Below are 14,440 nucleotides of genomic sequence, written 5' to 3' on the forward strand. Positions count from 1 at the left end.
ACTAACACGAATTCTTTACAGACGAATGGAAAAACTAGTAGAAGCCAACCTCGGGGAAGATCAGTTTGGATTCCGTAGAAACACTGGAACACGTGAGGCAATACTGACCTTACGACTTATCTTAGAAGAAAGATTAAGGAAAGGCAAACCTACGTTTCTAGCATTTGTAGACTTAGAGAAAGCTTTTGACAATGTTGACTGGAATACTCTCTTTCAAATTCTAAAGGTGGCAGGGGTAAAATACAGGGAGCGAAAGGCTATTTACAATTTGTACAGAAACCAGATGGCAGTTATAAGAGTCGAGGGACATGAAAGGGAAGCAGTGGTTGGGAAGGGAGTAAGACAGGGTTGTAGCCTCTCCCCGATGTTGTTCAATCTGTATATTGAGCAAGCAGTAAAGGAAACAAAAGAAAAATTCGGAGTGGGTATTAAAATTCATGGAGAAGAAATAAAAACTTTGAGGTTCGCCGATGACATTGTAATTCTGTCCGAGACAGCAAAGGACTTGGAAGAGCAGTTGAATGGAATGGACAGTGTCTTGAAAGGAGGATATAAGATGAACATTAACAAAAGCAAAACAAGGATAATGGAATGTAGCCTAATTAAGTCGGGTGATGCTGAGGGAATTAGATTAGGAAATGAGGCACTTAAAGTAGTAAAGGAGTTTTGCTATTTGGGGAGCAAAATAACTGATAATGGTCGAAGTAGAGAGGATATAAAATGTAGGCTGGCAATGGCAAGGAAAGCGTTTCTGAAGAAGAGAAATTTGTTAACATCCAGTATTGATTTAAGTGTCAGGAAGTCATTTCTGAAAGTATTCGTATGGAGTGTAGCCATGTATGGAAGTGAAACATGGACGATAAATAGTTTGGACAAGAAGAGAATAGAAGCTTTCGAAATGTGGTGCTACAGAAGAATGCTGAAGATTAGATGGGTAGATCACATAACTAATGAGGAAGTATTGAATAGGATTGGGGAGAAGAGAAGTTTGTGGCACAACTTGACCAGAAGAAGGGATCGGTTGGTAGGACATGTTCTGAGGCATCAAGGGATCACCAATTTAGTATTGGAGGGCAGCGTGGAGGGTAAAAATCGTAGAGGGAGACCAAGAGATGAATACACTAAGCAGATTCAGAAGGATGTAGGTTGCAGTAGGTACTGGGAGATGAAGGAGCTTGCACAGGATAGAGTAGCATGGAGAGCTGCATCAAACCAGTCTCAGGACTGAAGACCACAACAACAACAACAACATGGTTATTTTATTTTAATATCCTTATAATTATTACTAAAGAAAAGCTGGGACTAAAGAAAAGCTGGGACTGAACACAGATCAGCAGATTAAAAATCAAGAATTAGCTACTTCTACACGAGTTCAGGCGTTCAGCGAACTAGTATATAATGTGTGAGTAAATGAAGCTTTTTTTCTGAGAATTGGCTGCCCGATGTCTTTCACTGCATGCTACACGATAACATCCTTCAAGTAAACTACATGCAAGCCAACCAAGCCTCATACCAATCTGAATTTCCAAAGTCATGCCCTCCCGTTGTGAGGGACGTATATAATTAGAAATGTACACGCACAAAAAGTTGGGAAATACTTGTGTTATGTAATCATCTAACAACGTTTATAGCGACAGACTTTCTCAACTCTGACATCATCTTAATTTAGACGTATACAATAGAAGTGGTGAACACCGGTCTGCGGATTACGAGTATGGGATCGGTAAACAGTTATTTCCTCCTAAGTTCCTTTCATTCTTATTTTTTCCATAGTGAAACGTCATCCCCCTGCTGCCTCGCCTTGCACAACTTCCTTAGTCCGGCTACAACCCAATCCAGTGTTCAAGTTACTACACCGTTCGAAAGTTAGCAGAAATATTTGGAATCTAAGATACGTAAAAATATAAATACCGTTAATAAAATATTGTTTGGGAGAGGGTCATGAACCCCACGATCATTTCCCCGCCCCCTTGTTTCGCGCTTGAGTGTATGTAAGTCTTCTCAAGCAGGAATAACGTCCGTACCACTTGGCTTGGGAGACAGAGTCATCACCACCACTGCTTTCCTTACACGTATCCACACACCACAGTACGGATTTCTTGCACCTGACAAACTGCATTGCATTGCAGATGACAAGACAGATACATAAAGATTATTTATTTATTATTATTTGCAAAAATAAATGGAGTCCACTGATGACTGTTAAGCATCGGTGAAACATGTTTGGGTCAAAAAAGATGAAAACTGTGTTTAATCAAGCAAAAATCTTTCGTAAACATATTCAAGCAAAAACGGGAACAAGAAGGGAACACCTCAAGATCATCTGACAGTAGTAGCATTTCTTCAAGACTGTTAAATTCACGATGCGTTGAAATGATTGTAGTCCCGGGGAAGGCACCACCTTTAAAGTCCTACAATAACATGCAAGGGCTGGTTCTAAATAATTGTTGTGTGAGTCCCAGGTTGATTTGGCGCCCGTTCCGCGTTTCACAGGTCCGTTTAGCTTATCAAGTGGACTGTCATCTGGCTTGAAGCGTTCAGACCTTTCCACAACAGAAAAATCCGTAGCGCTCACTCGCACACTAACACGGGATCTCCACATTGGCAGGCGACAACGCCTAACACTTCACCACGAACGCATGCAGTGGTGATTCTAGGGCAGTATTTTCTCGGCTGCTCTTCACTTCTCCGAAATTTAATCTTCACACTTAATTTTCAAAATAATTCGTTGCGTTTGATGCCGATTTGTGTGTCACACTGGAGGCAGTGCGGCAGACGTGATGCAGTCATGCGATGAAGTAACCCGCCTGTTGCAGTTCGTGGAGTGAACTCGAGACCACAGAACGGATATAATTCGTCGAGAAACTCGTGTAAAGTACCAAGGATCATTTCTCGTTACAGAGGAAAAGAAAAATATTAAGTATCGTGCAGGACTGGGTACGAGTGGTTGGGGCAACCCACGCAAACTAATTTCCACGTGCAGCGGCATCACAGCCAGTGAAAATGAGGGCCAACGTCCCGTGGCATTTAACAGCGAACGGCCTGGACTGCTCCTACCAGCAACACACACACCAACCAGACTACAGGCAGAGTCCGCTCCCGCAGTGCAAACCACTGCGCCTGCCAGTTCCCCAGCACAAAACTTTTCCCGACTCGAAAATTCCGCCTCATCTAGAAAAAAGTAACACTTGCCATAATTAAAATTAAGTACAGATTTTTGACAGGTCGAGACACATTAGACAGATTTATACCAGAAGTTTAAGTGAATTTGATAGAAGATAGGAACTTCATGTTTGATACGAATTAAATACTGAGAAAATTTAAAACAAAAACGCCGTTTTTCCGATGCTTATCTATGGCATACCCAATGTGATATGAAACTTTGGGGAGACCCATTCTCGAAAGTGGCATTTTCGTAATCGAAAAATTAAAAGTACTTTGCGTTTGAGAAACAAAAATTACCACCGGCCCTAAGCGGAATTAAGAACAGATTTTGGACATGTTAGGAGATACTATAGAGAGCTACGTCACAAATTAATTTCAGAATTTTTACGAGGTTTTTGTAGGAGGTAAAGACTTTAAACCATTTTCTATCTCTGCGGAAAGCGGCACAATACCTGCAGACAGTATTTGTAGCGATAGCTTCGCAACTTCGGACCTTAAACGTCAGATGCCAACCAATTTAAAGTCGGAGCATATACACGAATAGGAGAAGAATAGCGAAGGAAAGCTGCTGCATCCTCTTCAAAGGAACCATACCAGCAATCACCTCAGTCGGCCTCTGTAAGCCACGGAATACCTAACTCTGCTCGCCTGGATGGGATTTGGATCCCACTCCTATTAAACACAACGTTGACCGCATCGCTCGGTGGCTAAACAGGCTTGTCTCCAAAACAGTGAATACAAATGAGCGCAGATTGCAGTTCGAATCAACACATTTTAGTGGTAAACACGTTCACTGCTGCCATATGGTGTAGCACCTGTCCGAGGAGCTGTTGCGATGGACCAAGAAAACGTGTCATACTCTCAATTTTAGAGTCCGACTACTTGGCAACCGCTACGGTCGCAGGTTCCAATCCTGCCTCGGGCATGGGTGTGTGTGATGTCCTTAGGTTAGTTAGGTTTAAGTAGTTCTAAGTTCTAGGGGACTTATGACCTAAGATGTTGAGTCCCATAGTGCTCAGAGCCATTTTGAACTTGGCAACCATGATAGTAAGCAAATGCAGAACGACAGAGCCAATGTTACCACTGGGTAAAATGAAAGGCAACTCTCTTGAAATGAGAATAACATACGATAATGAACACAGCAGAGAGAGCAGAACCTGATAGTATCCGATTACTAGATTAGTGGCAAACTACTGAGGTCAGTCACATACTACGAAGCTTGATGAAATGGAACGCACACGTAAAATCCTTAGCTGGGAAGCTTAATAGAGGACAGAATTGTAGGGAAGATACTGGAAAAGTGGTGTGCATCTGTGAAGGAAGCAGGACACAAGTCGATAGTGCGTCCGTTTCTAGCGGTTCTTATAAAATGGGCATGGTAGGAGACAACGAACGAATTCAGAGTTGAACTGTTAGAAACTCAACAGGCTAGTACAAGCCATACGAAAGTGTAACGGAGATACCCCAAGGAATGCGAAACATTGGAAGAAAGACGACTCTGTTCTCGTGGAACTCTCTAGCGTGAAATTAGATAACAGGTGTGCGACAAAGACTTCACAAACAATTTTTCAGCTTCCATCGTATAGCTCGCGTAGGGGCCACGAAAACAGGATGGATTAAGCCGCATAGGAAGGCATATGGACAGTCCTTTTTCTCCCGTTAACACGCGATCGCAAAGACAGCAGGCCCTGTAGGCACTGTCTGATGTATCAAGCTGACGCATCCGAGGTAGAAAACGAGTAAAATTAGTATGACGCGTTTCCTACACGTGAGGTCATTGTGAGATGGCGTTACAGTATCAGAGCTGTTGTTCAGTGACTCGTTCGCTCTCAGTTTGACAACTACTGATTATAATTAGGCACTGATGGCAAAGTGAGTATCTGGAAGCGAATGACGATGAGACCTATGCACTTTCAGACAACCAATCGACCTCTGAATCAGGCAAATGAGGTCATATCTACAGAATATGAAGAAGACCTCTGAAAGAAAAGACTCCTCTTTGTCTCGAGGATCCACCAGCCTTCTGTTGTTATCAGGTGTCCATAGCGCTGCACCATATTTTAACTCTACTATGGTGTTCATTTTGCACGTACACTTAAGATGTTCGGGTCAAAAAAGAGCCGTTTTCTTTTATTTCCTGTAGATATATTTTTACACATTTGTGCACTGAAATCGTAAATAAAGTTGTAATTTATATAGTTAAATGCATTAACCACTCAAACTGCATAATAGAATAGTAAAACAATACAATAACCTAATATTATAATTTTGCCTAACTTTTATGCCTAATTTTTGCTAACAGTTTTTACACGTGTATGTTAAGATGTTTCTTGTATGTGAATTTTTTACACGTATCACATTCCACTGAACTTTTGTTAACAGTTTTTAACAGATGACATCTGGTTCTCTTTTTGTTCCTAGCATCAGTTTCTTCCGATTTGGAGGGTGCGTATTCAAACTATACTGTTCTCTTTACAGCTTCTCTTACGGCCTTTCCTCTTGGAAGATCTCTCCTCATACCCCCTTAATTAGTTGCTCACCAAGAGTTTCTAGGAGTAGTCTTCTTCGCTATGGGGTGCTTTCTATTGTAAGTTAGTTGCCCTGTACAGCACGTAAGAGTAATAGGCAGATATGTCGATAATACATGAGAATACAAAAATACGCCATCTGGTTGTGTTCCTCTTTACTGTATAATTCACAGCCACCTTGTCTTGTGTGTCCACAGCTCCTTTCGTAGTGTTATTACCTAAAATAATTGGATGTTTTCTCTTGGTGCCGTCACTGACTCTTGAATCGTGGTGCTGAGTGCTTTACACAATAATACATTTGTTTTTATTTGGGTTGTGTCCTTTGTAAAATCAAATGTTGGTGTGTGATTACGAGTCCCCCTGGTCTGCAATAGTTTTGGTGGGATGGAAGGCTTGTTTTCTTGCACAGTTCCAACCATTGTGGTATTTCTCTTCTTTAGCATTTGTCCAAGCTCGCAGCATGCGAAAAAGTTGTCGCAGGTGATGTTATGACATTTCAAGGCACAAGGCAAGTCAGTTGCAGCCCTTACACCTTAGTTCTTTTGAGGGGCTCTACCTGGTCATTTCCCACCCAGTATATAGCTGAATATTCCACACATAACTTGTTTCATTGTCACAAAGTACCCTAAACGTCATGCTTACTTTGCCGGTTTACTAGGTATATACCGTCGGAAAGGGCAGTTTCCCATAAATACAAGTTGTTCGTCTACTGTGCCAAAAATATTGTGATTGTATAATTTATGTAGTATCTCTACCCATTTCTTCCACAAATTCCTTACAGGTGCAAACTTGCTTTGTTCAAGTGTTTCTAGTCTTGTCCAACGGCCATCAACTCGAATAACCCTGGATATCTTTCTGAAAGTTTCTAGTGACATAGCTCTGAAAAGTGGACGACATCTGTATTCATCTCGTAAACTTTTAGCAGACTCACTACGCTATGTAAGCATCTAGGTGAAGACCATCCAGTTTTTTCCCCTTCTCTCCATATAAACGCATTCCTTCAACATTAGAATGGATGAGTATAATGTTTGCAGCTGGTGGAGGAAGGAACAATCTGATTGCTGAGTATTCATTTGCAATGTGAGAAGTGGCATATCTTGTTGGTTATGGAATCAGATGAACTATAGTACATGCTGCATGTCATCCCAGTTGAGATAGACGTTCCCAGTTGAGGTAGGGGTTCTATCTTGCATTCAACTGATTTATCCTATGACATCGTAAGTGCAGAGCTTGCCGTTTGCTGTTCTGGCATTTCATCTGCGCGTTCTGCTGAAGATGAAGAAATGCGTTCCGAAAGGTGATCTTCACCCTCCGAAACTACTTCATCCCTATCAGATATGTTCATCAGTATGTTTGCTATTTCACTATCTTGCAAAGAGGCATTCTTTTGAGAGAAAGAAATCATTACAAAATATATGAATTGTAAAGGTAGAAACCTAGTGATCTGATTAGAAGCGAATAAATTTAAAAACTGATTTGGTTACAGGAAAAAACAATGACTCGCGCTGCCGCTATCCTCCTTTCCACAGAAACAGCCACTCCACACTCCACTGTACAAAACAACAATGACTTCGCGTCTTTATACCCACCTTACTGCACCCACACACGTCCCACTGTCGGCAAACTGAGTAGTCAGAATTTGCTGTAAAAATGAAGGTTAAAATACATAGTATCTAAAAAGATCCGAACAGCTTGAGAAGTACTGTTTCCGTTGATGCCAAACCGAAGCTACAAAATAATTTTTATGTCAGAATATACTCAACTATGGGGCTAACAAAGTAAATGAAAAACAGACCCGAACACCTTGCGAGGTCCCAGACGGTGCATCTTTTCTAAATAGAAAAAGCTCGAGTTTAGCTGTGACTTTGGTTGCCATTTTACTAAACTAAAAAATGCGTTAAACATCTAACATTTCTTAAGGTTACGAATAACACTATAAACGTTAGCTAGGAGAACAAATTTCACATTTTAGGGCTTTTTCGACAGTTCTTAACTTTGTCAGCATTTAATGTTTCCCCAAATTTTTTGTAATTACTTTATCAGTTCGATTTAAGCAAACCGTGAATCGCTTTTAACATACCGCTTTTGTAGCCATTCTCTTCTTCTCGTCTATATTCTTTGGCTTATTACGTTCTTAGGCTTGTTGTTGTTGTTGGTGTTGTGGTCCTTAGTCCCTAGACTGGTTTGATGCAGCTTTCCATGCTACTCTACCCTGTGCAAGCCTCTTCAATTCCGAGTAACTGCTGCAGCCTACATCTACGATTTTTACTCCCCACACTTCCCTCCATTGCTTACTTGGTGATCCCTTGACGTCTCAGATAGTATCCCATCTTCCGATCCCTTCATTTAGTCAAGTTGTATCACAAAGTTCTTTTCTCCTCAATTATATTAAGTACTTCCTCATCAGTTACGTGATCTACCCATTGAATCTTCGGCATTCTTCTGCAGCAGCATATTTCAAAAGCCTCTACTCTCTTCTCGGCTAAACTGCTCATCGTCCACATTTAACTTCCATACATGGCTACACTCTAGACAAATACCTCCAGAAAATACTTCCAAACAGTTAAATCTATGTTTGATGTTAGCAAATTTCTCTTCTTCGGAAAGGCTTTTCTCGCCATTGCCAGTCTACATTTCACATCCTCTCTACTACGGTCATCATCAGTTATTTTGCTGCCAAAATACCACAACTCATCTACTATCCTTAGTGTCTCGTTTCCTAATTTAATTTCCTCATCCTTGTTTTGCTTTTGCTAATATTTCTCTACGTCTACTGCCAGACAATTTCTACTGGAATTTCATTACGTCACTCCATCCTGTTGAGAATTATATCAGGTATGTTGTCAGCTTCTTCTTCAGATTTTTAAAACTTGCTTTATCCACTTTTTGGATGTTATTAACACTAACATTTTGCGCGAAGTCTAATGCATCTACTCCTTTTCACCATTTCCGGCTAAATTTTCACAAAATGTTAACTTACATTCCTCCATTGTATGTGATTTCTTTGTGTATTTCTGTGATAGTCTGTCGTTTGCCCATCTCGTAAGTGTACAATCTGTTGTTTTATGTGCTTTCAAAATATTTTCTCACGATTATTTACTTTTTGTCAGGTGCCTCTGGATCTTTACTAGTGTGAGTGACAGAAGCATATAGACGTGACGGTTCTGCTACGTCAGAATGTCCAAAATAAAACTAGACCAAAAAGTATTTTCGTAATTTCGTGCCAACGTAATTTACATAACTATAAATCACTAGAAAACTATCGGAAACAAATCCCAATATCAGAAAATATTGCTCAAGTACGACATACCCTGCAGTAGATTCCGACAAAATCACAATAGTCACCTTTGGACACGAGAATTAAAAGTTTGTCGAGTCAGAAAAAATTATCACTAAGGGTCCGCATCTTTATTCTTACAAATTTCCGGTCGTAGATGATTTAAAACTTTCAGACCAATCTACGCGTAACAGATCTGTTGGTGGTTTCCACGTAAAATGGTTTCGGGATATCTGGATCCTCAGATTTTTCCATTTCCTCTCTCGCTGCCTGGTTCGGCCTGTCTAGTTACGTGGACTTGCAGAACACGCGCCATTATGAACTAGAAAATTCTCATAAATACGACGAACAGTCGTAACAGCATGTAAGACTGGTGTATGGTGTTTCTCTTTCTTTGTCTCTGAATCAAGTCCATTAAGCTGGAGCCTTTTTCTTGGGCATATGGCGACGGTGGTATCATTACTACTGGGTAGCCACAATAAAAAGAAATATCGAGTGCAAAGAGATTGTCAGGAAGCTATCGGAAGCAAGTCCGACGACCAAACAACATAAGAATCAACATGGGTTCCGCAGACAGAGTTATTGTGAAATCGGTTCGTTTTGTCTGTCCATGAGAAACAGAAGATCGTCGATACGGGCGCTCAGGCTGATGCCATGTTCCTTGACTTACGGAAAACATTCCATACAGCTTTGTGACTGGATTCAGGAACTCCTAGCAGACCGAATTCAATACGTAGTTCATAACGGAACGAAATAGTCTGACAGAGAAGTAACTTCGGGAGTATCCCAAATGAATGTTTTAAGTGCGTTAATGTTCACTAGAGACGAGAGCAAATGAAAAGGTACAGAAAATTTTCTTGAAAGAAACTTTTTGGTGCGAAAACAACAACCCAATTAACTTCATTTCTCTACATGATCTCCCCCAACACGTATGCAATTGATCTGCCTCTTGTCTACCTCCCCACTTTCGACCAGGAAGAAGCTATATGGTTTTGTTCATTCTTTCACAGCCTCCACAAAGCAGCATCAGCTCAAAACAAAGATTTTGAATGCCGTGGACTGTTTTTCCAGTTGTATGAAGGCAACGTCCACGTCACACCTTTTGAACGCTTCCCTCTATGTTTTGATTTTAGGTTTCAGTTCTCGCAGCCGCTGACACTGTATGACCTTTAGCATAGCAGTCCATCAGGTGCGGACCTTTCATATCCCTAAGCACACTCATCAACTTTCCTGCAGAAACTTGGCTTTGGAACTTATTTGCTTTGGGCGAAGGTTGATGTTTCTACACCATGCTCCGGCATTTACTCTGTGGTTCGCAGTGATGGATCCACACACTGTCAGCTGTTAACTATATAAGTGAATAAGTCTTTCCTTCTAATTCATAACGAATGACTGTTATTTCGAGATTTCCAAACCTTCCCGTTTGTGTTCATCTGTCAGTTTATGTGATACCCAATGAGCACATATGTCGAGAAAGTTTCGAGATTAATGGATGATAGCAAATGCTGAATAACGGTCAATTTTGAACTCATGCATCAAATCTTTACTTCTGGCACGACGATCACGAATCATCCCCTAAGCAGTCTTGGTACTGATGTCAATGTACAAAGTGGATGGCCTACCCGATTGCTCTACATCGCACTTTTACATAGATTTAACAACTCGTAAATTTTCCGTTCACTAAAACAGCATCTGCCTTAGTGAAGCCGCATTATGCGAACCATCTTCGCAGATTCAGTTCCTTTGGAGTACAGGAAACCAAACGGGGAACAAGAACATACTCTGAAATCACTACAAATGGAGCGAACGTACACGAAAATTTGTAACGTTAAGGTATTCATTTTTTAGTGAGTGTTGTCAACGTATCGAATAATTGTATTTATTTTTTTGCATTTTAACTTGCCATCGTGTAAATGATTTAGTGGATAAAGACTCGTCAGTGCTACCAGAGGAAATACATCACCAGGAGCATCGAAATAAGTGTCCAAGGAATAGAAAAGCAACTGGAATCACTCAATAGAGGAAAGTCCACTGGACCTGACGGGATACCAATTCGATTCTACACAGAGTACGCGAAAGAACTTGCCCCCCTTCTAACAGCCGTGTACCGCAAGTCTCTAGAGGAACGGAGGGTTCCAAATGATTGGAAAAGAGCACAGGTAGTCCCAGTCTTCAAGAAGGGTCGTCGAGCAGATGCGCAAAACTATAGACCTATATCTCTTACGTCGATCTCTTGTAGAATTTTAGAACATGTTTTTTGCTCGAGTATCATGTCGTTTTTGGAAACCCAGAATCTACTATGTAGGAATCAACATGGATTCCGGAAACAGCGATCGTGTGAGACCCAACTCGCTTTATTTGTTCATGAGACCCAGAAAATATTAGATACAGGCTCCCAGGTAGATGCTATTTTTCTTGACTTCCGGAAGGCGTTCGATACAGTTCCGCACTGTCGCCTGATAAACAAAGTAAGAGCCTACGGAATATCAGACCAGCTGTGTGACTGGATTGAAGAGTTTTTAGCAAACAGAACACAGCATGTTGTACTCAATGGAGAGACGTCTACAGACGTTAAAGCAACTTCTGGCGTGCCACAGGGGAATGTTATGGGACCATTGCTTTTCACAATATATATAAATGACCTAGTAGATAGTGTCGGAAGTTCCATGCGGCTTTTCGCGGATGATGCTGTAGTATACAGAGAAGTTGCAGCATTAGAAAATTGTAGCGAAATGCAGGAAGATCTGCAGCGGATAGGGACTTGGTGCTGGGAGTGGCAACTGACACTTAACATAGACAAATGTAATGTATTGCGAATACATAGAAAGAAGGATCCTTTATTGTATGATTATATGATAGCGGAACAAACACTGGTAGCAGTTACTTCTGTAAAATATCTGGGAGTATGCGTGCGGAACGATTTGAAGTGGAATGATCATATAAAATTAATTGTTGGTAAGGCGGGTACCGGGTTGAGATTCATTGGGAGAGTCCTTAGAAAATGTAGTCCATCAACAAAGAAGGTGGCTTACAAAACACTCGTTCGACCTATACTTGAGTATTGCTCATCAGTGTGGGATCCGTACCAGATCGGTTTGACGGAGGAGATAGAGAAGATCCAAAGAAGAGCGGCGCGTGTCGTCACAGGGTTATTTGGTAACCGTGATAGCGTTACGGAGATGTTTAATAAACTCAAGTGGCAGACTCTACAAGAGAGGCGCTCTGCATCGCGGTGTAGATTGCTCGCCAGGTTTCGAGAGGGTGCGTTTCTGGATGAGGTATCGAATATATTGCTTCCCCCTACTTATACCTCCCGAGGAGATCACGAATGTAAAATTAGAGAGATTAGAGCGCGCACGGAGGCTTTCAGACAGTCGTTCTTCCCGCGAACCATACGCGACTGGAACAGGAAAGGGAGGTAATGACAGTGGCACGTAAAGTGCCCTCCGCCACACACCGTTGGGTGGCTTGCGGAGTATAAATGTAGATGTAGATGTAGAGCAGTTCTCTTCGCAATGGAAATTTCATTGTGGGACAAAATTTTACGGAGCACTAAAGCTATGAATATGAAGTAAAGATTACTGGAATACTCACTTCTGCTGGCGAGGAAGATTTCGATGGCGACATTCTGCAGCAGGTATCGGCGCGAGAAGATGGCTCGCACCTCCGAGAAGTACCACTTGCCATGGAGGTGGTCGCAGTACTTGAGCACCTGAAACACGAAAAGTAACGGCCGACTCAAGTACACGTAGTTACTGTCACAGGCGTGCAACAAGTGCCTAAGTAAAAATTGTAGACTAGGAAGATTTATTTATGCGTAAATCATCAGCCACTTGACATTGACTCTCCGCGAATCACATTGTTCACCGATTCGCGTGGCTTCTGCTTCTTTTTGTTAACTATTTAAGTGTGTCTGGTCTTAAAAGCTGTTTATTATATTTTTTACTACAGACAATCGTTTTATTGGTATTAATATATTTAAATAGTTTCTCTGGTAGGTATGAATACCATAGTATGTTTTCACGTCTGTAGACTTGAGATATCAGCAAACAAGTGAGTACTGGTATGAAAATATACCGATCGTCTTTGAGGCATTCGTATTCAGTGACGACTTTGTGATCAGCTATAATTCATCGGCTGTGGGTTTACTTTTCTTACATCAACTTATATTAACGACGGTACGTTTGTAAATTACAAAACCGATACGGGAGTCGTGTGTAAGTACACACATCAAAAAAAGTTTAGCATCACCTCAGAGTTCCGGAACCTGTATAGAAAATTGGAATAGAGATCAACATAAACATCATTTCCGCCCTTTTTATTGCTCATGAAAACCACACATTGCATGTTGTACCACCATACAGCGAGACCTTCAGACTTCCAGATTGCTATACACACCGGTACCTCTAATACCCAGTAGCACTTACTCTTGCATTGATGCATGCCTGTATTCATCGTGGCATCCACAAGTTCATCAAGGCACTGTTGGTCCAGACTGTCCCTCTCCTCAACGGAGTTTCGGCGTAGATCCCTCAGAGTGGTTGCTGGGTCACGTCGTCCATAAAAAGCCCTTTTCAATCTATCCCAGGCATGTTCGATAGGTTTCATGTCCGGAGAACATGGTGGACACTCCAGTCGAGCAACGCCGTTATCGTGAAGGAAGCCATTCACAAGATGTGCACGATGGGGGCGCGAATTGTCATCCATTAAGACGAATACCTCGCCAGTATGCTGCCGATATGGTTGCACTGTCGGTCAGTGGCGCCTTCCATGACCACCAGCGGCGTACGTCGGCCCCCATAATGCCACCGCAGAACAGCAGGGAACCTCCACCTTGCTGCACTCGCTGGACACTGTTCGGCCTGACAGGGTTGCCTCCAAACACGTCTCCGACGATTGTCTGGTTGAAGGCATGTGCAACACTCATCGGTGAAGAGAACGTGATGCCAATCCTGGGCTGTCAGTTCGGCATGTTGTTTGGGCCTATCTGTACCGCGCTGCATGGTGTTGTGGTTGCATAGATGGACCCCGCCATGGTCGTCGGAAGTGAAGTTGCGCATCATGCAGCCTATTGTACACGGTTTGAGTCGTAACACGACGTCCTGTGTCTGCACGAAAAGCATTATTCAACTTGGTGTCGTTGCTGTCAGGGATCCTCCGAGCCATAATCCGTAGGTAGCGGTCATCCACTCAGTGGTAGCCCTTGGGCGGCCTAAGTGAGGCATGTCATCGACAGTTAGTGTCTCTCTGTACCTCCTCCACGTCCGAACAACATCGCTTTGGTTTACTCCGAGACGCCTGGACAGTTCCCTTGTTGAGATCCCTTCCTGGCACGAAGTAACAACGCGAACGCATCGAATCGCGGTATTGACCGTCTGGCATGGTTGAACTACAGGCAACAAGAATCGTGTACCTCCTTCCTGGTGGAATGACTGGAACTGATCGGCTTTCGGACCCCCTCCGTCTAATA

The 14,440-nt window shown here is 42.1% G+C and overlaps 1 protein-coding gene across 1 annotated transcript in view; it reads right to left on the minus strand.

Annotated features, from left to right (window-relative positions):
- LOC124804992 (neurobeachin) overlaps positions 1–14,440 on the minus strand; it is a 1,009,542-nt gene that overhangs the window by 165,077 nt on the left and 830,025 nt on the right. Inside the window, exon 35 of the mRNA XM_047265386.1 lies at positions 12,565–12,682. Within this exon, the coding sequence (XP_047121342.1) occupies positions 12,565–12,682 (118 nt within the window). The remainder of the gene's footprint in view (positions 1–12,564; positions 12,683–14,440) is intronic.

Source organism: Schistocerca piceifrons, chromosome 7 (assembly GCF_021461385.2).
Source record: "Schistocerca piceifrons isolate TAMUIC-IGC-003096 chromosome 7, iqSchPice1.1, whole genome shotgun sequence".
NCBI classification, from domain to species: domain Eukaryota; kingdom Metazoa; phylum Arthropoda; class Insecta; order Orthoptera; family Acrididae; genus Schistocerca; species Schistocerca piceifrons.